Raw genomic sequence first — 20,244 nt, 5'->3', positions numbered from 1 at the left:
GGGGGGAGTGTGCCAGCACCCTGGCGTACCTTAGGGCAAAGAGGGTGTGTTTGGGGTCCCTTCGCACCCGCTGTCCCCATCCCTGCCACCCTTGTCACCCCCCATCCTGTGCAGTCCGCGGGGGCAAGGCAGGACCCACAGACGGGGCTGCCCAGCTGAAGGGGATGCCCAGCCGGAGGGAGGGATGCCCAGCCGGAGGGAGGGATGCCCAGCCGGAGAGGGGGATGCCGGGGAGGGTCCCTTGCCCCAGCCAGGTTCTGTGTACCCCCCAAGTCCAGTGTCTGTCCCCAACCCGCACTCCAGCACACACCGGTATAAATAATCAGCTTTAATTTGTCTGTACAAAACTCTCCAACTATGAAAATACCGTTTAAAAAGGCAAGGCGGGGAGGGGGGGGCTGGGGTAGGGTAGGGGGCTATGTACAAGAGGGGGTGAAGCAAAGGGACAGGGGCACCCCCCCAGCCCCCTGGGAGCCCTGTGGCACCCTGCCATCCCTTCTCTGAAAGCGCTCAGGCCCAGCTGTGCCTGGGGGGGGTGGTGGCAGCTCCTAACTGGGGGGACTGGTCAGGGCTGGGGGAAGGTGGGGGCAGAGGTGTAGGCTGGGGGTCCCCTCTTGCCTACCATGGGCATGGTTGGGGAAAGGACCCTTAGCCACCACCATGGGGGCAAACCTCCTCCCCACCATAACGGGGGCAAAGCCGAGGCGCCCCAAGCCCCCCCTGCGGCAGCGGGACCCACGGCGGGGGGGGGGGCACCGGGCAGGGGCACCAGGAGAAGGGGGGGGTGAGGATGGACCTCCCCACACCCTGTGCCAGGGCACGGGGGAGTACAGGTGGCACTGGGTCCAGGCTGGCCGAGCATCCCGGTGCCATGCAATACTGTGACAGTGTCACTAGAGGTCCCCACGTCCCACCACCCGAGCGGGCTGGGGAGAAGGACAGAGCCCTGGGGTGGCCGAGGCCACCCGGGATGCCCCACGCGTGGCTGTCCCACGCCAGGAACCTCCACAGCCGCCGCCGGTGGCACTGGGCATCACCCTGTCCCTCGCCACCCGCCCCCTCACCTTAAAACCTGCTCCCTAACACCGTCCCGCAGAAGGGGGAAACTGAGGCACGCACCTCCCCGCTGCCCCCGGCCACCCGGCTTCCCCACATCCCCGACCCAGAGGGGCTGGCAGCCTGCGTGTGCCCCCTGACCCCCGGTCCTCCTCCTGGGCTAGCCCGACGTGACGGTGGTGCCGCTGCCCAGCTTGATGATCATCTGCTGGCAGTCGTGCAGCGTCCGTTTGTCACCCAGCTTCTCCAGCGTGCGGGCGGCCTCGGCCAGCATGCCCACGCGCTGGCCCGGGCCCGAGAGGAAGCTGGGCGGGAGGTAGCAGCAGGCCAGCAGCAGGGCCTCGGCGTGCTCCCGCGGCGTCGGGTGACTCTCCGGCTCGCCGGCTGCAATGGGGGGAAGAGTGGGGGTCAGTCCCAAGGGGTGTCCAGAGAAGCCACCCACCCTCCCTTGGGTGCTCCGGCACGACCATGGAGCCATCCGCCCGCCCCAGGGCAGATGCCACCACCAAAGCGTGGTCAGGAAGCCCCTGGACCCCACCACCCAACTCTGCTGGGGTGCTGCGGGTGGGAAAGGGGGTGGGAAGAGGGGTGGGAAGAGGGGTGGGAAGAGGGGTGGGCTCCCACCCTGTATCCCACCTGGTGGGGGGTCTCCCACCCCATGTCCCACGTGTGTGGGGGGGTCTCCCACCCCGTGTCCCACCTGTTTTGTTGCCCTGCACCCCTCTCCTCCGCAGGCTGCGGTCCAGCAGCTGGTGGGTGCGCGTGGGGCTGGCCCGGGCCATGAGCCTGGCGGTGGCTTCGTGCAGGAACACCTGGAGGTGGCGGGGAGAGGGGGGGGGGGGGACAGTAAGCACGACAGGGCGCAGGGGACGAGGGGACCTGCTGGGACGAGGGGTGGGGGGCTCACCCGGCGCATGGCGGGGCGGAGGGTCTGGGCCAGGCGCCGCAGGCTGCTGAGGTCCTGCTGGAAGCCGCGGAGCTCGATGGCGGACGCCTGGTAGAGGCAGCTGCGCTGCTGGCTGGCACTCATCTGCTGCTGCCACAGGTTGGTGCGGGTGACGAGGAGCAGGTCGCACAGCAGGAGCTGCACCGCCTGTAGCGGGGGGAGGGGGGGGGGGTGGCAAGGGGAGCTGGGTGAGCAGGGAGACGGAGGGACGGAGGGACGGGGGGGCCGAGGAGGTCCCAGCGGGCAGGCGCTGCTGCGCGGGACCCCCGCCGGGCTGCATGGCAGGGGCATTGCACTCCCAGTCTGACACATGCAATGCAACTACAATGCACCCCCGCGAGGGCCGGGGGCACCTCCCGCCAGGGCCGGGGGCTCCCCCCCAGGGCGGGTGCCCACCTTACCCGTCCCCCTGCCCTCCCCCACCCCCCCAACCCCGGCTCACCTTGTCGATGGTGCCCTTGGGGGGGCTGCCGAGCTCCAGGCTCTCCCGCAGGCAGCTGCTGGCCTTCTCGCAGTGGCTGAGGCTGGCCTGGCTCCCGTCCTGCTTGCTCAGCATGGCGCGCACGGCCCTGAAGGAGTGCAGGGCGGCGCGGGGCAGGGGCTTCCTGCAAGGTGGGGGACGACACAGTCACCGCAGGCTCCTCGCTGGGCATGGCCGTGCCCCCCCCTTCAGCAGACACCGGCCAACACAGCCTCGGTGCTCTGACTGCGCTTGCACGGGCTGTGCCGACCCGAAGAGGAGGGAAGGCGTGCGATGAGCTGTCACCCCCCCTCCCCATGGCCCTCTCCCCGTCCCCGATGTCCCCAGCACTCACTCAGAGCTCTGCAGCGCCCGGGGCATGGTCTCCACAAGCGGGTAGAGGCGCTCGGCCCCCTCCTCATCTCCCTGAAGCCAGTGAATAACTGTGCCAATGATGGACGCCCACCACTTGGACACGGGGTCGGTGCCTGTGGGGCGGGAGGGAGACGGGAGCGGGGCATCCACCAGCCCCATGGCCCCCCCCCAACAAGTGTCCCTGGTTGGGGGGGGACACGTCGGCCTCACCTGTGACGGCTGCCAAGCTGGAGCTGATGGAGGGCGCAGGGCCGGGCACGCCGCTGGCATCGGAGCAGCCGTTGAGGAGCTGGAGGTATTCCAGAGCATTGGAAAAGCGCCTGCCGGGAGAGGGGCAGTGAGTGGGGACAGCCCCACGCTGGGCGGAGGGAGCGGGGTGCCCACCCTGGCGCTTACCCCTCTCCCTGGGCAGTGGGGCGGCCGGGCTCGGGCATGGCCACGCAGCACAGCGCCTTCTCCAGGAGGTGCTCGCGGAAAAGCTGGGTCACCTGCGCCAGCGGGTCCACTGCGGCACAGAGGGGCAGTGAGACGGTGACAGAGGTGGGGTGAGACCCCCAAAATGGGGGGCTGGGGGTGCTGGGTTGGGGGCGTTACCTGGGTTGCCGGCGGAGCTGTAGATGGTCTCCCTCGGGACGCCCTTGACAGCCCAGTCCCCGTCGACGAAGAAGCGGTGGCCCAAGGGGTGGCAGAGCCACTGCATGGCGGGGGGCACAGCCCCGCCGTGGGACAGGGCCACCCGCCGGGCGCTGCAGAGGAAGGGGCGCTGCGGGGAGAGCGGGGGGTCAGGGGGGGGGACGACCCAAGACTGGGTCACACATGACCCCCTCCCCAGCCCCACACGGAGGGGGCTGCCCCGCACTCACGGCCAAGAAGTGGAAGCAGCGGTGCAGGCTGGCCTTGACCCGCAGGGCGGCCGCCACGTAGATCTCGGCCAGGGCGGCCACGGAGACGGCGTCACCGGCGCACTCGGCCAGGTTGACGGCGCTCAGCGCCAGGTTGATGGCCAGTAGGTGCCCCCCCGCCTGCTTCCCTGCGGGGACAGGGACGGGGGGCTCAGGGAGGGGGTGTCACGGGCATCCCATCCCCCAGCCCGTCCCCACGGTGCGGGGCCGTACCGGCGAGGTGGAGCTGGTGCAGGCGGTGGTAGGTCATGGCGGCGTCGCGGGCGCTCTGACGGACGTGGGCGGGGGGCGGGGGGTCGGGACGCAGCCCCCCGGCGCGGGCGGCCAGCCAGCGTCCCACCCAGAGGCGCTGGAGCAGGTGGCGCAGCAGGGTCCAGAGCAGGCTGCAGGCCAGGTCCCCGTGGGAGGCAGGCAACGGCCGCCCCAGTGCCCCCAGCGCCGTCCGCAGGTGCTGGGCGCCCTGGGCGAAGTCCCCCTGTGTGTGCGTCCCCACGCAGGGAGAAGGGGGTCAGCGAGGGGGGGGGTGGGTGGGGCGGGTGACATCACGCGGGGTGTGGCAAGGGCGGGGTGCGGGGCTCACCCGGTCGAGGTCGAGGTCGGCCTGCCGGCGGTGCCGCCAGAAGAGGACGGAGGGCTCGGAGTGGGGGCGGGTGACGGGCTCCCCGCAGACGAAGAGCCGCACCACCGCCCCCAGCACCAGCGCCGCGTTCAGCGCCCAGAAGGCCAGCGTGGGCCACAGCCACTGCGACCACCCCCACGGCTCCTCTGTGCGGGGAGGGGGTCAGCACTGCCTCCGCCCTGCGCCCACCCCAGGGTCTCCCAGCCCGGCAACCTTCGCCCCGCGCCTGCCCCGAGAGCCTCCACTCCAATGGTGCCCACCCCAACAGCCTCCACCCAATGGCCTCTGCCTTGCGTCCACCCCAGCACCCTCCACCCCGGTCGTCCCCCATCTTGGACCTACCCTGAGACCTGAGATCCCCCTCCTGATGGCCTTCACCCCATGCCCATCACGACCAGCTCCACTCTGGTGGCCTCCAGCCCATGCCCACTGTGATGGCCTCCACCCCAACAGCCTCTACCCAAGTGGCTCCTACCACAAACCCACCCCAACGTCCTGCACCCTAATGGCCTTCACCTCAACAGCCTCTAGCCCATGCCCGCCCTGACGGCCTCCATCCCAACGTCCATCGCCCAGTGCCCACCCTGACAGCCTCCACCCCACACCTATCCCAGTGGCCCCCGCTCTGCGCCCACCCCAACCACCACCACGTTGACAGCCTCCATCCCAATGTCCTCCACCCCAAGAACCCCCACCCCCACGCCAGAACTTACCCATAGTGCCGGACTCAGCCATGATGCTCCTGCGGGGACCAGCGGTGTCCGGGCTCCCCACAGGGGCCGGGGCACCGGAGCCGCGGAGGAGGGAGGCCAGGGGGTTGAAGGAGAGGCAGAGGAAGACGAAAGCGCAGAGGGCCATGCGGGAGCGGTCCAGCATGCCCTGACTGCTGGGCGAGGGCGGCGGGTGCTCCTGCTTCACCTGGGCGGGCAGAGCTGCTGTGAGCCCCAGAGCATGGACACGGTGATGGGGAACAGGCATGGGACATAGGGCATGGGACATAAGGCATGGGGCATGGTGACGGGGTGCAGTGATGGGGCAGAGGCATGGCATATAAGGAATGGGCATGGGGCACAGGGCACGGCGATGAGGCACAAGGATGGGAAACAGGGCATGGGCATGGACTGCAGGGTATAGGGATGGGGCACAGGGCACATTTTGGGGTACAGAGCATGGGGCGTGGGCACGGGGCAGGGCTGCAGCAGCCCACTGCAGCCCAGAATGCCCCCACACCCCTCCCTCCAGCCCCAATTCGGGTGAGGAGCAGCCTCAGAGAGCAAGATCGGGGCTCTCGGCTCCTTTCCCCGCGCACCCGCCACGCTTTGCTCTCGGCACCCCCGGCGTGATGCACCGGATCCCCTGCCCCACTCAAGGCGGGGACATCCCTCCCACAGCCCCCCCCCCACACACCTTGCCGTGGTCGCAGAGGGGGCTGTCGGGCTCCGAGTCGCTGCTGCTGTTGCTGCTGCCCCCACTGAGCGAGAGCGGGCTGCTGTGGGACGGCGAGCCCACGTCCGAGGGCGGCGGCGTCAGCATCTCCATCACCTCTGCCTTCACCACCTCCATGGGGGCCTCCGCCTTAGCCCCGCCGCTGCAGGAGGCCACCAGGTCCTTCAAGGACTCTGTGGGGAGCAGAGCGGGCTGAGGGGCACTGGGGGGTATGGCAGCCCCAGGGCCGAGCCCCGCCAAAGACCTGCCCTTCCACTCACGATTCTTCTGCATGGCCATCTTCAGGGCGAGGTTCTCCTGCTTCAGCTTCTGGTTGCTCTGCTGCAGGAAGCGGATGTATTCGATCGCCTTCCTCAGGATGGCCGACTTGTTGAGCTGCCGGTGGGCAGGGACGGTTCAGCCCAAATGCCAGGCAAAGCCCCCTCCTTGCCCACCCCATCCCCACCACCCCCAGGCTCCCACCTTGGCCTCGGTGCCCACCACCAGGTCCTTGAGCTCCACAATCTTGTCGTTGATGGAGGAGCGGTAGCGTTTCTCGATGGCGTTGTGCGCCGTGCGCTTCTCCCCCCTGCTCTGCACCAGCGCCGGCTTCCCACTGGGCGCCAGCCGGTTGATGGGCAGCTTCTCCGCATCCACAACCAGCGGCACCGTTGCCAGGATGGTCCCTCCGCTCACCAGTGCCTGTGGGGACACAGGGTGGCATCGGTGGCACTTCCCCGAGCATCCGCCCACCCCGGAGCTCCCCGGCGGTGGGACCTACCGGCACCTGCAGCGAGGTGGCAGAGCCGCTGGCGCTGGTGGCCAGGGAGGCCATGCTGGAGGTCTTGGCACCGCCAGCGTCCGTCTTGACGGCCGTCAGCAGCAGGGAGTCAGCCTTGATGAAATGGGGCTGCAGCAGGACCTAGGGGGCAGGGGGGGCAGGTCAGGGGGCTGGGGGGGACCACCAGGACCCCTCCCCTGGCCCTCGGCTTACCGGCACCTGCTGGATCTGGGGTGAGACAGGCTGGCTGGTGGGGGCGGCGGGGGCCAGGAGCTGCTGGGCTGCCACGCTCTGCACGGGGCCAGGTAGTGCCACGGGGGGGCCCGGCTGCGGGGCGGGCAGGGGGCTCGGCAGGGCCTGCCCCGCACTCCCGGGCTGCACGGCTGGGCATGGAGCAGAGGACAGGGTTACCAGACCCCCCGGGACCAGCCCACCCCAGGCAGCCCCATCCCACAGGGACGCATCCCCCTCTCCAGCAAGAGCCCCCCCGCAACAAGCCCTCAACCCAGGGTGTCCCGACACTCCCCCCCCCCTGCGGACCCCCCCAAATCCTCACCGGAGAAGCCGTGCTGGTTCTGGTAGCCCACTAAAGGCTGGGGGTTGAACTGGCCGGAGGACGCGGGGACGAAGCTGGGGGCCAGCATCACGCCGGGCTGGGGCTGGCTGCTGGGCACGGCCGCCAGCTCCTCCTTGACACCCGGGGTCGGCGCCGGCAGGAGTGGGGCTGGGGGCTGCGGGGCGAAGGCCGCCATCCCGGGGGGCCCCGGGTAGTTGCTGCCGGTGGGGGCGGCGGGGGGAGTCTTGCTGGGCCCCAGGTAGGTGCCGAGGGTGGCCGGTGGCGGGGGGAGCCCCGGGGGCACGGCGCTGTCAGGGGCACCGAACGGTGAGTCAAACAGTCCCGAGAAGTCATTGTCCGGCGTGTTGATCAGCTGGAGCATGTCTGCAAAACAGCCCCGCCCCCCCCACGCCGTCAGCAGCCGCCCCGGCCCCGCACCTCCCAAGGGGCCCCCAAAGCCCCAGGGGTCCCCGGGCTGGCCCCATGCTGCCCACCCCAACTCAGCACTTTGGGGACAAATTCGCCATAACCCAGAGGCAAAACTTCCCCGAGAGCCCAGGAATCCGCTGTGCTCTGCTCCTGGCAGCCTCCCGGCCACCCTGCCGGTGGGGAAACTGAGGCACGGCACTCGCAACCGGGGGTGCTGTGGCCTGGCCACCGGCATTCAGAGGTTTCCAGAGCGGTCTGGGGGTGGCAGGGTGAATCTCAGCCTGTTTCTGAGGTCAAGGGGGGCAGAGAGGGGCTTGTGCCAGCTCGTTCATTTATCCCCTGACGGAAACCCCGACAACCCCCGAAGCAGGGGGTGCTCAGGCAGGGACAGAGGGGTGGCCCACCCGGGATGTCCCAGCCCCCCCGTGCCAGACGTGCCTGCCCACAGCACCCCCCGGGGAGGGACGTGGGTGCCCCGCGATGTCCCAGCGCCGGGCAGGGAGGAGGCACTGGGATATTTTAAAGCCATGTTCTCGCCTCCTCCCCGCTGCTGCCCGCGCCAGGCCTGGAGCGAGGCCGGCGATGGGGTGATGCGACTCCGCCAATCGCCGCCCGCCGCCCCCAGACAGCCCCGCGGCCGAGCCAAGGTGAGCCCGGCAGCCGGTTACTCGCGGGCACCCTGCCGTAACCCGCCCGCGGTTACTCGGGGTCAGCCACCGTTAACCCCTTCGCCCGGTGTCCCCTCGTCCCCCGTGCCCAGCCCCACATCCGTCCAGCCCGCTGTGATGCGCCACACTCGATGTCCAGCGTCCGGAGGGGACACCCTGCAAGGACCGGGGTCTTCGCGCAGCCCCGTTTCCCCCCAAAGACATCCAGCCCCTCCCTGCGCTTGGGGGTTTCCTCCTGGGGGGCTCTAAACCTAACCCCCTCCCTGCTCAAGAGACCCCCAGGCTCCCCCGTGATCCAGGGGCAAGAGAACAAAGTCTGGGGGTGCAGAGAGGGGGTGCTCCCTCCTGGCCCCCCCTTCCTGCTGCCCAGCCCCGGGGGTGGGTACGGCTCCTCCAGCCGCCCGCATCCACCAGATATTTCTGTCCTGTGGCACCTGCTGCCACCTGTGCCATCAGCACAACAGGGGCACCCAACGGTGCCACGGCTGCCCCCACTCTGCTGCTCTGGGACGTGGGAGCCCGTGGGGCTGAGCCACACGGCTGTGGGTCCCGGCAGGTCCCAGCACCCACACCCCTGGATGTGCATCCCACAGTCACCCCCCCGGGTGGGCAGAGGGACAAGGGACGGCTGTAGCCACCCGGGGACCAGTGGCAAACCCACAGCACGTGGATTGTCAGGCTACGTGGGGGAGCCGTGGGGCACGGGGTGGCACAGATGGCCGTGACGCAAAGGAGCGTGGCAAAACCCCACGGCGGGACACCCTCACCCCTGGCCGAGGGCCAGGGAACCCGATTTTTGGCTAAAACCGCGGCAACGCTGCACCCAGCGCCGGCAAGACCTCGGTGGCACGGTGGTGGGGAGCGGGTCCCCTTGGGGAGCGGGTCCCCCCGGTGGCATCCGCGCCCCCCGGACCCCCAGCTCGGCGGGGAGGTGGGTGCTGAGGGGTCCCACCCCCAGGGACGCTCCGTTCGGCCGCGGGGCCGGTGTGGAGCCTCCCCCCACCTCCCCGCCCCCATGCCGGTTGGGCGGCTCGGGGAACCCAGGCGTCCTGGAGGGAATGACCGGGAGTAACCCCGCCGGTGACGTCACTAAGGGGGTGGGGCTACAGACGACACGATGCTGCCGCCGGCGGGGGCCCCGTCGGGGCTGTCCCGGCACCAGCACCTCCAGCCCGGGGTCCCGCTGTCCTGCTCCCCCTCGGGACCCTGCTTGTCCCCGAGCCCCCCCCCCGCCACGAACCGGCCCCCGGTAACGGAGCAAGCCCGAACGGCCCGGCCCTGCCCCGACTCCGCGCTCCAGAGCAGCTCGGTGTTCCCCCCACGCCGGGTCCGGCACCGAGCCCGGTGTCTCTCCGGTTGTGCCCCGGCCGCGCACCGAGCCTGCACCGAGCCCGTTTCTCCGGCCATGCACCGAGCCCGGCTGTGCACCGAGCCCCGGCTATGCACCGAACCCGCTCCCGCCGGCCATATACCGAGCCCCGGTTGCGCATTGAGCTCGCCGCCCCGGCCGTGTCCCGGTCCCCGGTTCCCTGACCGTGCACCGAGCCTGATCTCCCCAGCTCCGGCCATGCACCGAGCCCGGTCCTGGCCATGCACCGAGCCCGGCTACCGCACCGAGCCCGGTCCCCCGGCCATGCACCGAGCGCCGGTTCTGCCCCCAGCCCGGCCCCGGCCATCCACCGAGCCCCGGTTCTGCCCCGCTCGCCGCTGCCCGGGTCGGGACGCACCGTCGATGTCGCTGAGCAGGGCCGTGTCGATGTCGCTGGCCCCGGAGAGGCCGAGGGACGGCGCCAGCCCCTCCAGGGCCGCGTCGTCGAAGGCGAGGGAGCTCATCCCGGCGGCGGCGGCGGCTCCCGGGCTGCGGCGGCTCTAGGAGCGGCGAGGCCGCCCGCCCGCGCCCGCCATGGCCGCGCTGGCCCGGGCAGAGGGGAGGAAGGGGACGAGCCGCCAAGTTGCTCCCGCGAACCGTGCCCAGACCTGCTACCGGGCAGGGGAGGGAGGGAGGGGACGGAGGCGGACCCGCCGCCGCGTCCCGCCCCGCCGCCGCCGCCGCCGCCGCCTCCCCGCCCCGCAGCGCCGGGACCTGCCGCCCCGCTGCACCGCGCCGGGACCCCCGGCCGGGCCGGCAAGGGACCCCCCGCGGCAGCGGGCAAGGACCTGGTGCAGCAGGAGCGGGGCGGGGAGCAAGGCAGGCTGCAGCCCCCGAGCAGGGCGCCAGTCCCCTGGGGAAGTCGCCGACCCCTGGGGGAGTCATCGACCCCTGGGGATGTCACCGGGCCCTGGGGAGGTCACAGAGCCTTGGGGACAGTCACCAACCCTTGGGCACAGGCAGCTAATACCTGGGCTGGGCATTAAATACCACTTAGCCCTGGACTGGGGCACACATGGGAGCAGGCAGGAGGGCTGGTGTGGGGACAAGGTGGTGGCCGTGGCTGCAGAAGTCCCCAGCACCTCGTGGAGGCCACATGCTGGGGTGAGCTTGGGCCACCATGTCACCTCTGGAAGCTCCTACGGTTCCTGGCACAGGGCCAGGCTGTGGACATCTGCCTTCCCCCTCCCCGCTCCAGAGCACATCCCAGCACCGCTGCCCAACCACGGCATGGCCCAGGGTGGGAGAAGTCCCTGTGGTCCCAGTCAGGGGATGCCAAAGGGTCGATGCTGCCCTGTGAGCCCCAGCTCAGCCCACGCACCCTCCCAGGTGCTGTGAGCTGTGGGAACCAGGAAAACCACTGGTGCCATTGGGGTCAGCCCCATGGCTGCTCTCGGATGGTGGGTCTCAGCCTGGGGGGGGGGGTCTCTCACCTATGCCCCACAGCGCTGCGTGGTTTGTTTCACCGCTGGGAATAATTTAGCAAAAGAAAATGCGCTGCAACATCATCCCCCTGAAAGTTCACCCTCTCCTCTTCTGCGCCACCGAGCACAATCTGAGGCTACCTGTGAATTAATTAAACCTGTCTGCCCCATAAAAACATCTCCCCCAGACTCACTGGCTTCCACGTGGTGGCACGGCGGGCACCCCTGTGCAATATGGGTATCCTCTGCATGGCACAGGGCACCCCGCTGTGACACGGGACTCACCGGGGACCACGCAGAGCACCCTGTGCCTGCACATGGCGGTGGCAGAGCCGCGGGTGCACAGCCCTGACGGTCCCTCTGCACCCTTGTGCTCACTCGAGCCTCCTCCAGCTGGGGACATTAACCTGTGCCCAAGCTGGGGACGAGCCCAGGGAGTCCTGGCTCAGCTCCGTGCCCATGGCCGGGGCAGCATCACCCGCATGCAGGCCACTGGCAGCCACACGGATATCTCTCACCCACAGCAAACGCTACTAAAGAAAAACCCTCGAGAGATCCATGACCTGCCGTGGGGTGACGCAGGGGGGCCATGCACTGCCCCCCACTTTTTTATTCCGGTCACCGGGGAGAAGCCAGGCTCTGTGGCGGTGGGAGGTTTCCCTTCGCTTCCAGGAAAGCCCTTGCAGCAGCCCATGTGCTGCAGGAGGAGAGGGCAGGTTTCCAGGGCTGGGGAGAAGGATGTGCCCCACGAGGCTTTAGGACAAACGCTGTCACCCACCTTTAACAAGCCACGCGAGATCTGGGACACAGCCTTCCCCGTGAGACATGGAGAGGGGAAAACTGCACGCACAAACACGGCTTTATTTTCACACAAGGTGCAGGCAAAGCCAGATTTTGCAGAGCCCCTTCCCCGACCCTAAGCCTCCCCCCGAGCTGGAGGGTCCGCGTGCCCCGGGGACCCGCACACGATGCTTTCCCCTGCTCCGGGGGGAACCAAAGCAAACCAGCAGCATCTTCTGTGCGAGGGGGAAGAATCGAGCACCCCGGCAGCTCCGTGGGCCGGAGGTGGGTTTGGAGGCCGATGGATGCCAGGCGGGGTGGGGCTCCCCGGGGTAAGCTTGGTTGCGGGGTAGGGAAAACCCCGCCTGTAGGACCAGGGCCACGCAGCCAATAAGCGCGGCGGCCCGGAGTGGAGTGATTCTGCATCACGGCTCAGGGCCCGCGATTACATCATGTCGGTCCTGCGGGGATGGCAGCGGGGCCACGTGGTTGCTCCGGAGTCGCTGAGACGTTTTTCCTGAGCCCAGGCTGGGAGGAAACCGCAGGGATGAGAAAGAAAACAAACCGGCCCCGAGATGGTTGGGTTCTGGCCACCGAGCCGGCCGGGCAGGCTCGCGCGGCTGCAGCGGGTTCGGGCGGGCTGCGTAGGGTTTGCCGGCGGCGTGGAGCATCGCCCCGAGCCGCAGGGGACGTGCCATGCTTCAGCTGCAGAGCCCAGACGCGGCAGCCTGCATGGAGCATCCCCCATCCTGCTGCCCCCTCGCTCAGCCGGGTGGGCCCCCCACGAAACGCCGTGCCCAGCCAGACCGCGAGCCCCCGGGTGTTTCCACTTGCCAGCGCACCTGAACCCTGCGCTGAAAGCAGCCCTGCTTGCCCAGGGCTTCGCTGACATGCCCCGCTCCCGGCCCTCGGCATCCCTTGTGCTCCGGGGGTTTGTTTTGCTATGGCAGGGCGCGGCGTTAATCATTAATTCGTGTTGCAAACAGATTCAAAGCCTCTTCTCTCCTTCACTACCTGTGACTTTGTATTGTCAACTGTCCCTTCCTGAGATACAGCCTGGGTAAACACGCAGCAGGGCCCGCTGGCACCCAGCGTGCTGCGCAGCCCCCGCTCGGGGTTTATTTACCCCGAGGTGAAATGGGAAAGGCAAACACACGTGGGGTCACTTCCCATTCGCACTGGGATCCAAACTCGGTGCCCGACGCTGACAAGCGGTGACAGGCAGCCGGGCCAAGGCTCGGCCCTGTGCCGGGGCTCAGCAGCCGGCGGTGGGGGGCAACGATCTGCGGAAGCCCCAGCCCGCGCCGGGAGCTTGCACGGTCTCTGCGGGAGCCCGGGCAGGTTTGGAGAAGCCCATCAGGGGTCACAAACCCGGGGAAGCCATGCTCGGTTTGGGGATTCAGGTGTCACCAGCAGCTGGAGGCTGGGGGGGGGCACCACTGTGAAATGACCCCTGCGTGCTTGTCCTGCTCTTACACTGTCCCCTTTGGCCCCTGTTGGAGACAGGATTTGGGGTTAGAGGGATCTTTGCCTCATGCGTTTAACCGTGGGGCTGCAGAAGGAGACAATGGCGCAGCCCCCCGGGGAGGCAGCAGACCCCGCTCCGGCAGCCTTCCTCCTGCACAGCGCTGGAAATTTATGACCCAGTGCTTTTTGTGCGATTTCTGCTCTTTTTTCCTCACCATTCTCAACAGAGGCAGGCCATGAACCTCCCCGAATACATCCAACACAGAGTCAGGCACATGATGAGTGCGATGGTAAACAAGCCGGGGCAAAGCTGGATTTAATGCATGCTAATCTGCAGCTCCAAGGAGGGGAAACCCATTTTTCAAGCTGTTCCACACACACCCCTTCCCCCAAAGCAGCTTTTAAACCACAGGCCACTAGTTGTGATCTCCACGTGCAAGACGGAGGGCACCATTTTGAAAAATCGGTTCGTTTTTGGCCGAAGTAGTGCCACGTCACTTCTCCGGCGTTCCTAGATGGCCGCTCTTCCTTCTCCTCTGCCCATCACAACCAGCCTCATAAATGAGAACGTTGGGAGTCAATTCCTGGACGATGAGTCAGGAAAAGTCACCCATTGCACGGGCTGGGGACATCACCTGCATTGCAGTGCACAACAGCTCCTTACCCGTCACTTTCTAGGTCACCCGGGCAGGTGATCCAAAGTTACTCCCTGAGGACCATCTGGCAAACCCTGCAAGGTGGGCAGGTGTCCCACCACGCACCAAGGTTGTCACCCGTGTGCCTGTCCGAGGTCAGCCACAAAAGATGCGCCAAAGATTGAGCAGGGAACGAATTTCCCAGCAGTGGCAGCACCCCACAGTGCACAGCCGAGACCCACGTAAAGACACAAAGAGCGCCTTCCGCTGGGGACAGCCCTTCTCCCGGTGAGAATACCTGGGCCTCTGTCATTTGGAGGAGACATAGAGGATTCCCAAAAGCCTGCGTCGTGTTTTGATATCCGACCGGCACCCACGGGCAGCCGCAGGCCGTGCGTGTCTCCCTGCTCACTCGTACGGCGTGTTCAGGCCAGGCAGTGACGCAGCGAGATGCCACCCGAGAGACAGACGGATGCCACCCTCCAGGTCACACTAGTAGTGTATTTATTGGAGTATCTCACATGCAGGAACCAAAGTAGAGATGATTTCTGGAGCAAGTTAAACAATGGCAGATTAATACAGTTGTATCGTCCTCAACGTAAACACTTTCTATGTGAATACAGCAACATTTTAGTGTTGGGTTGCTTTGCTTGTTGTGTATTTTGTTTCTCTTTACATAGTCAATCTCTTTAAACAGTTATGTCCCGCTTCTCCCCCTACCCCATTCCCAAACAAAAAAATATCCAGTATCTTCAGTAAATAAATATTATCCACTTTTATCTGGAAAGCCTACAGCTGTAATATACAGAGAAGCTATTACACAGGTTACATTTGTAGGGTTAACAATAGCTCATAATAACATGTACAGAATGAGGAGCTCGTACTCATAAAAACACAGAGCAGGGTGGGCAGTTTGGTGTAGGTTTGCCATGGGCTAAAGAGATCCAGCACCGGAGCTCGGCGCGGCTGGAAAGCCACCCGGCTCTTGGTGAAAACGCAACCTCACCTCTCTCCGGGATGGAGGGTCAACCTCGGCAGGGTGCGGGAGGCTGGGGCTGGCAGCTTGGGGATGGAGCAGGCAGGGACAGCCCGCTCCGGAGGCTGCAGTTTGGGAGGGATGAGTGGAAGGTGCTGCGTGGGCACCAGCAATGCCCCATGGCGCCTGGCATGGGGATTCCTGTCTCCTCTCCTCTGCTGGTGGGCGAGGGCAGGTGGGTGCCCCCGGCAGCTGAAGGGTTACCTCCAAGAAGGCTATAAATCCACTCACTGATTGCCTGCTTCATTATTTCCATAAAAATAACTGTTCCGAGCTGTTTTTTTTTTTTTCCAGGCTCCACAAGCCTTGTGGTTAGCATTGAGGAGGTAAACAATGACTGAGCTGGATGAGGCTGGCCTGGGGATGGAGATAGCACAAGCAGTTCCCACTCCACAGGACTCCCGGCAGCCGCAAGAGACTTGACAACTCATTGGATGAAAAAAACTGTTGAAAACGCTGCTGTGTTTGCTCTCCTGGTCTGCATGTCCTGTCCCCATGGGTGACAGCAGGAGAGCATTGAATGGAGAGGAACGGGAACAGGCTGCGTTGGTCGGGGTGCCGGGGGAGCGCGGGCCCAGCTCCTGCAGCAGCTTACGGAGGGGGACCATCACCCCTGCCCTGGGTCTGGCACCACCGCCTGGATCTGTTCTTCCACCACTGGAGGGAAACATCTCGCCACCACAGCCAGCTCTGCCGAGCCCTCCATTTAAAAGTGGAAAACAGCCAACGTATTCCATGAAAAAAGAGCCGAATGAAGTCAAACAAATGGAAACCCCCACTAAAATCCTTCTTCAGCTTGGAGGTGTAAAAACAGCCCTGGAAATGGCAGGGCTGATTTGATCAGCACATTTCAGAGATGGAGGCTGTGATGATCAGAAGGGGAAGGGTATGTTGGAGGCTACGAGAAGGTCCTGGTGAGGACCAGTCCCTGCATTTTTGCTGTTGCTTTTAAGAGACACCGTGCTACGTTTTTATGAGCAATTCTCCTATGAGCCTTACCTACATACTAAACACCCTAAATGTCTGTACAGCACATTGTTATCTATTACACCTGCCAAAGATGCAGCTGAAATCTACACATAACAATTAAAAAACCCGAAAGAATATATTTAAATAGAAACCATTCATTTCTTACATCTCAGCACATGAAGGGTTAACAGAAGAGGTTAAAAAACACACTGGAAAGAAAATATATCGACAAAATAAATATTTTAACCTAAAATAGGGTATGATTAGAACTTACAAAGGTCCCCAATAATAATTTAGTGTCATTGCATCTCAAGCTGTGATTCCTAATATGCCTAGAAAGCGTTGGGATGTTATTTCTTAGGGAAAGCGGATCAGGCTGCAGCTCCATCCCCTCTTCTCACAAGCGTCGGAGCCACACACGTCCTCTGCCCACTCGCACAGGGGAAGCACTCAGAGTGAAAGCGAAGGAAGAATAAATGGAGATGGCGGTCTTCTGAAGTGAAAAACCCCTTCCCTTTCCCCCAAACAGTTTCCACCGCTCAGGTTTTCTGCAGACCACAAGAGGACGAGGAAGATGAGAGATCCTGATACAGGACATTAGGGAAGCTCTAGCGTAGCTCTTATATGTATTAAAGAAGGTTTGGGCCAAACCACCCGTTCTGCCACTCGCTCTGTCCCCTTCGGTGCTTCCAGCCCCTGTGTGCTCAGCCCGCGAGAGCCATATCTGGTGGATTTGGGGTACAAATTTAATGCGTGGCAGGGCTGCGCTTTCTCCACACCCACCAAGGGTCCCACCAGAAGGACGTTTAGCCATTGCCAGGCTGAGCACACGCCTCCCAAGGACGGCATCTCCCGAGTGCTGCCCTACTTCCAGCAAAGCCACTGCTTGCGCCGACAGCAACTGCCACCCCCTGCAAACCGTGCCCTTGCTTTCCAGAGGATAACGCGGGGTGTCAGTGGGGACCACGGAGTGCCTGAGGTTGCAAGCACAGAGGACAGTCCCTTGAGCCGTGCCAACACACGCTCCTTATCTCCCCTCAGCCCCAGCCTTCTTGTTTCATCTCTTTTCCTCCCCGGCCGGAGGAGCAGTCACTGACAGCTCTGCACGATCTTCCTGAAAGGGACCAGATTCTCTCTAAAGCAACAACTTGGAAGTCCCAGGAGAGGTTTAGCACGACAGAAAGAAGCAGCTTTAACAGCACACTCCTCCCCCATCCCCCCTTTTTTGCTTAGGGGTGGGGGAAAAAGGGCCAGCAAATCCACAGCAGTGGGACTCTGCAGGGGGGCTCGGTGACAGCACCGGTGATATCCTTGCCACTCAGCATCATTTGACAATGTCCCCATGCTTGAGCAATGCGATTATCTCCTCCGGCTTGGCAGGGAAGCTGGATTAACATGCTTAGAATCACCTGATGTGGCCATTTACAGGGTCAATGTGTTTCAAGGATTTAGAAGAGAAAATACACACTTAAAACACCCACGGAGCTTTTTGCATTGACAGGAATACTAACAATTCATTCTGTGCTGGCAAGACTGCTCAGGCAATCACCAGACACTGCCTGAAATCAAATCAGCATCGCAACAGAAGTTTCCTCAGGTTTCTGGGAGCTGGTGGCCACATCTGACGTGTTGCAGCAAGGCAGGGTCTGGCAGGAGCTGGCAGCGGGGTGTCTGGCAGCCAGTCTCTGAGCATTGGGCTCACCTTGTGTTAAGCAGCGAGGGCAGCGGGCGAGAGCAGCAGTGCGTACGTGCAACCTGTCCTGGCACTTCCCATTAGCCACAGAGAAGACAAAATAGAGAGAAACCCTCTGCAGACCCACGCAGAAGGGCTACAACTGGGGAAAGGGCCAGCAAGTGGGGAAAAGAGGCAGCTTGATCCCCAAGTTATCTCCATCCTTACACCGATTTTCCCCTTCCGCTTGAAGCCATGCCATCTTCTGCACAGCACAGAGCTTAGAGGGAGCAGCAAGCTAAGGAGCAGCGACAAGGTGCCGGGGGTGGCAGGACAGCCTTGCCTGGGCCCAGCTACATACGGAGGGATCCTGGAAGAGGATGCAGGCAGGGCAGGACAGAGGAGAGGATGAGCAGGGACAGCACAGAGTGACATCTGACCTGGGATGGCCTGGAAATCCTGCACCAAACACTTCCCTCGGAAGATTAATGCGGCTGCTCTCAAAGACCATCAGCGCTGCAATCGGGCCATTTGGTAAAAGGTTTTATGTGTCACAACCTACCAAAGCATGATGTACCCTAGAGAGTATGTTATGAGCCAAAATAACTACGCTCAGATAAAAGCTTCTATCGCTTTCATATCAGCCGTTTATAGCACGGCTTCTTGGTCTAGAACAACTTCTGAGAGAGCTCGACACACATCAGCACCCCGAGAAGCTCAGACGTGCCAAGTCAGAACAAAGTGGCTGGTTGCCTAAAACAACGAGCACCCCGAGGAAGAGGGGCTGGAGCGCTGCTGCCTGCATGGGCGTTCATCTGATAAAAGTTCCCTTCTGTCAGGACTGGAGATTCTCCCTCCCTGCCACCCAGCGTTCAGCTCTCTCTTTGATCCTGCCATCTCGCGCCACTGGCTTCCTACCAAGGAACATGCTGGGGGATGCAGCCATGGCTGGAGCTGCCTGCTCCAGCTCCGCTTGTCAGCCCAGCAAGGCAGGCACACATGCTGGAATCCCTTCTGGCGGCTCCAGGAAGAGCAGCACTCTCGGCCGTGCCTCTGGCAAGCAAGGGAATATGCTTGTTTGCACAGACAGGAGGGAGACTGCAGCCCTGTAGGAGCCGGGAGGCAATAAAGGGGCAGAGGTTATCAAAGGACACCCTAAAAATTACAAACAGCACGGCCACAATCATCCAACACTTTTTCAGGCCCAAACCTAGAAGGAAATGAGGAGTTTCACCTCCAGCGCAGGCAGGAATGGCTAATCCCTCCACAGCAACCATCTCCCTCAGCACTTTTGTACAAGCCTCTGTGAGGTTTGCCTCTTTTTCTCATACCTACCACCAAGAACCAGCATGTCTATCCTACCAGGCATGGCAGGGAATCCAGGAACCTCAGTTGACACCCAGTCCATGAGCAAGTCCCATCCATCTGCATGGATGTCATCTACAACTGCTGAGACAAACGCAGAGCTCTGCAGTCACTGAAGGAGGAATCTAAGGCAAGGAAAAAATAACCTAGCTATTTCAAAAGGCAAACCCACTAGAAAAAATCCTCATGTGAGAATGCTCTCCCAAAGAGCAAAATGCTTCATGCGCTAACGTTATGGCATCCATTTAGCTCAGCGTTTTTCATTCTTGTCAACTGCCAGAGCTACTGGACATGGCCAACAGACTGCTTTCAAATTAGAGCAAGCCCAGATAAAACACAAGGAAAAAAATACCCTGTGAGATTTAGAATATGAAATGCCGCACAAAGTGGGGAAAAGCGACCACCATATGGTACCGGGAGATGTGTGAGTGGGAGAGTAAAGGATTTTAACTTGTGAAGCACACGTTGAAAGGGGAACAGTTGTTCCTTGCTGTCGAATCCAACACGAAAGCCAATACATTAACATTTTATCTAAAAATAAAGACACACTCCTCCTGAACATTCCAGCTCAGTCAATTACATGCTGATCGACAGAGCAGTCTACTTGGCAGGACCTGCCTACAGAAGAGGATGATCCCTACAAAAATTGAAGGGCAAGGCTGCTCTCTCCCCTCCGGGCTTTTGTTTCAACACAGTGTGACGTACTCATGCATTCTAAAGGGGTTTTCAGCATCAAGAGCTGGTTTTGTGCAGCTGGGATAGGAAGGAGGGGATTAAGCGAGTGCTGGAGAATTGTGGTCTGGCAGGAATAGTGTTGGACTTAAATAGAAAGAGTCAGCTTGTGGGGGTGGATTGTTTCGGGAGGGGGGGAAGAAGAAGCAATCTATGAAATGGGGGGGAAGGGGGTCGTTGTTAGCCAAGTACTGCGAGAGGACGAAGTGGCCGTACAGCGACATTCGCCTGCAGAACACGGGGGTGGGAGGGCGGCTAAGAGCAATCTTCACAGTGCAAAGAGGGCATCCTCCGAGCGCTCTTGCTTTTTCCTGCTGGAAGGATTTGTCGGAGGGGTGGGGGCTTCCAGGGGAGGGGATGGCAGATTGGGAACCATCTCCGCCGCTTTGGCTCGCTCTTCTAAAAATTTGTCAAACTCTGCAATGCAAAAAAACAAGGAAGACAGGTAAGAACTGGGGCTGTACGTTTAGCCCCGGGGACAGAGGTTAGCAGGGGTTGAAATTCCAGCGCCTGGTGTCCCGTCGGGCTGTGTTCGCAGGCACACGTACTTGTACAGCCCGAGTTCCTCAGGAAAGGGT

General features: G+C 63.3%; 2 protein-coding genes across 5 annotated transcripts in view; both read right to left on the bottom strand.

Moving 5' to 3' along the window:
- Positions 1–24: 24 nt before the first annotated feature.
- SREBF1 (sterol regulatory element binding transcription factor 1) lies at positions 25–10,202 on the bottom strand. 2 transcript variants are annotated; one of them, XM_063344472.1, is made up of 19 exons: positions 9,945–10,202; positions 7,121–7,504; positions 6,778–6,947; positions 6,565–6,705; positions 6,267–6,485; positions 6,065–6,179; positions 5,766–5,977; positions 5,072–5,276; positions 4,320–4,504; positions 3,953–4,214; positions 3,701–3,867; positions 3,432–3,600; positions 3,234–3,342; positions 3,048–3,157; positions 2,818–2,950; positions 2,445–2,607; positions 1,964–2,149; positions 1,757–1,868; positions 25–1,440 (listed from the first exon to the last, which is right to left on the bottom strand). In XM_063344472.1, exons 1-19 carry the CDS (start codon positions 10,048–10,050, stop codon positions 1,217–1,219), a joined length of 3,372 nt encoding a protein of 1,123 aa, XP_063200542.1. In that variant the 5' UTR covers positions 10,051–10,202; the 3' UTR covers positions 25–1,216. The 2 variants fall into 2 exon arrangements, with proteins under 2 accessions (XP_063200542.1, XP_063200541.1); XM_063344471.1 differs by having other exon boundaries at positions 3,048–3,162; positions 3,236–3,342.
- A 4,171-nt stretch (positions 10,203–14,373) lies between these two features.
- Positions 14,374–20,244, bottom strand: part of TOM1L2 (target of myb1 like 2 membrane trafficking protein) — a 58,390-nt gene continuing 52,519 nt past the window's right edge. For all 3 annotated transcript variants that reach the window (XM_063342713.1, XM_063342714.1, XM_063342715.1), the window contains one exon: positions 14,374–20,083. In XM_063342713.1, coding sequence (XP_063198783.1) covers positions 19,935–20,083 — 149 coding nt within the window. In that variant the 3' untranslated portion in view covers positions 14,374–19,934. The remainder of the gene's footprint in view (positions 20,084–20,244) is intronic.

Source organism: Chroicocephalus ridibundus, chromosome 8 (assembly GCF_963924245.1).
Source record: "Chroicocephalus ridibundus chromosome 8, bChrRid1.1, whole genome shotgun sequence".
NCBI lineage: Eukaryota > Metazoa > Chordata > Aves > Charadriiformes > Laridae > Chroicocephalus > Chroicocephalus ridibundus.
Note: the sequence above shows the minus strand (reverse complement) of the source record. Positions and strands in the feature narration are given on the sequence as shown.

What these genes read in the sequence shown, in the direction of transcription:
- SREBF1 (XM_063344471.1), bottom strand. Translation starts at nt 10,050, where the DNA reads ATGAGCTCCCTCGCCTTCGACGACGCGGCCCTGGAGGGGCTGGCGCCG. An exon ending in GCTGCTTCCACTTCTTGGCC is followed by an intron (nt 3,601 to 3,700) that starts GTGAGTGCGGGG and finishes CTCTCCCCGCAG; the next exon opens with CGCCCCTTCCTCTGCAGCGC. An exon ending in GCCCCACTGCCCAGGGAGAG is followed by an intron (nt 3,163 to 3,235) that starts GGGTAAGCGCCA and finishes TGCCCCTCTCCC; the next exon opens with GGCAGGCGCTTTTCCAATGC.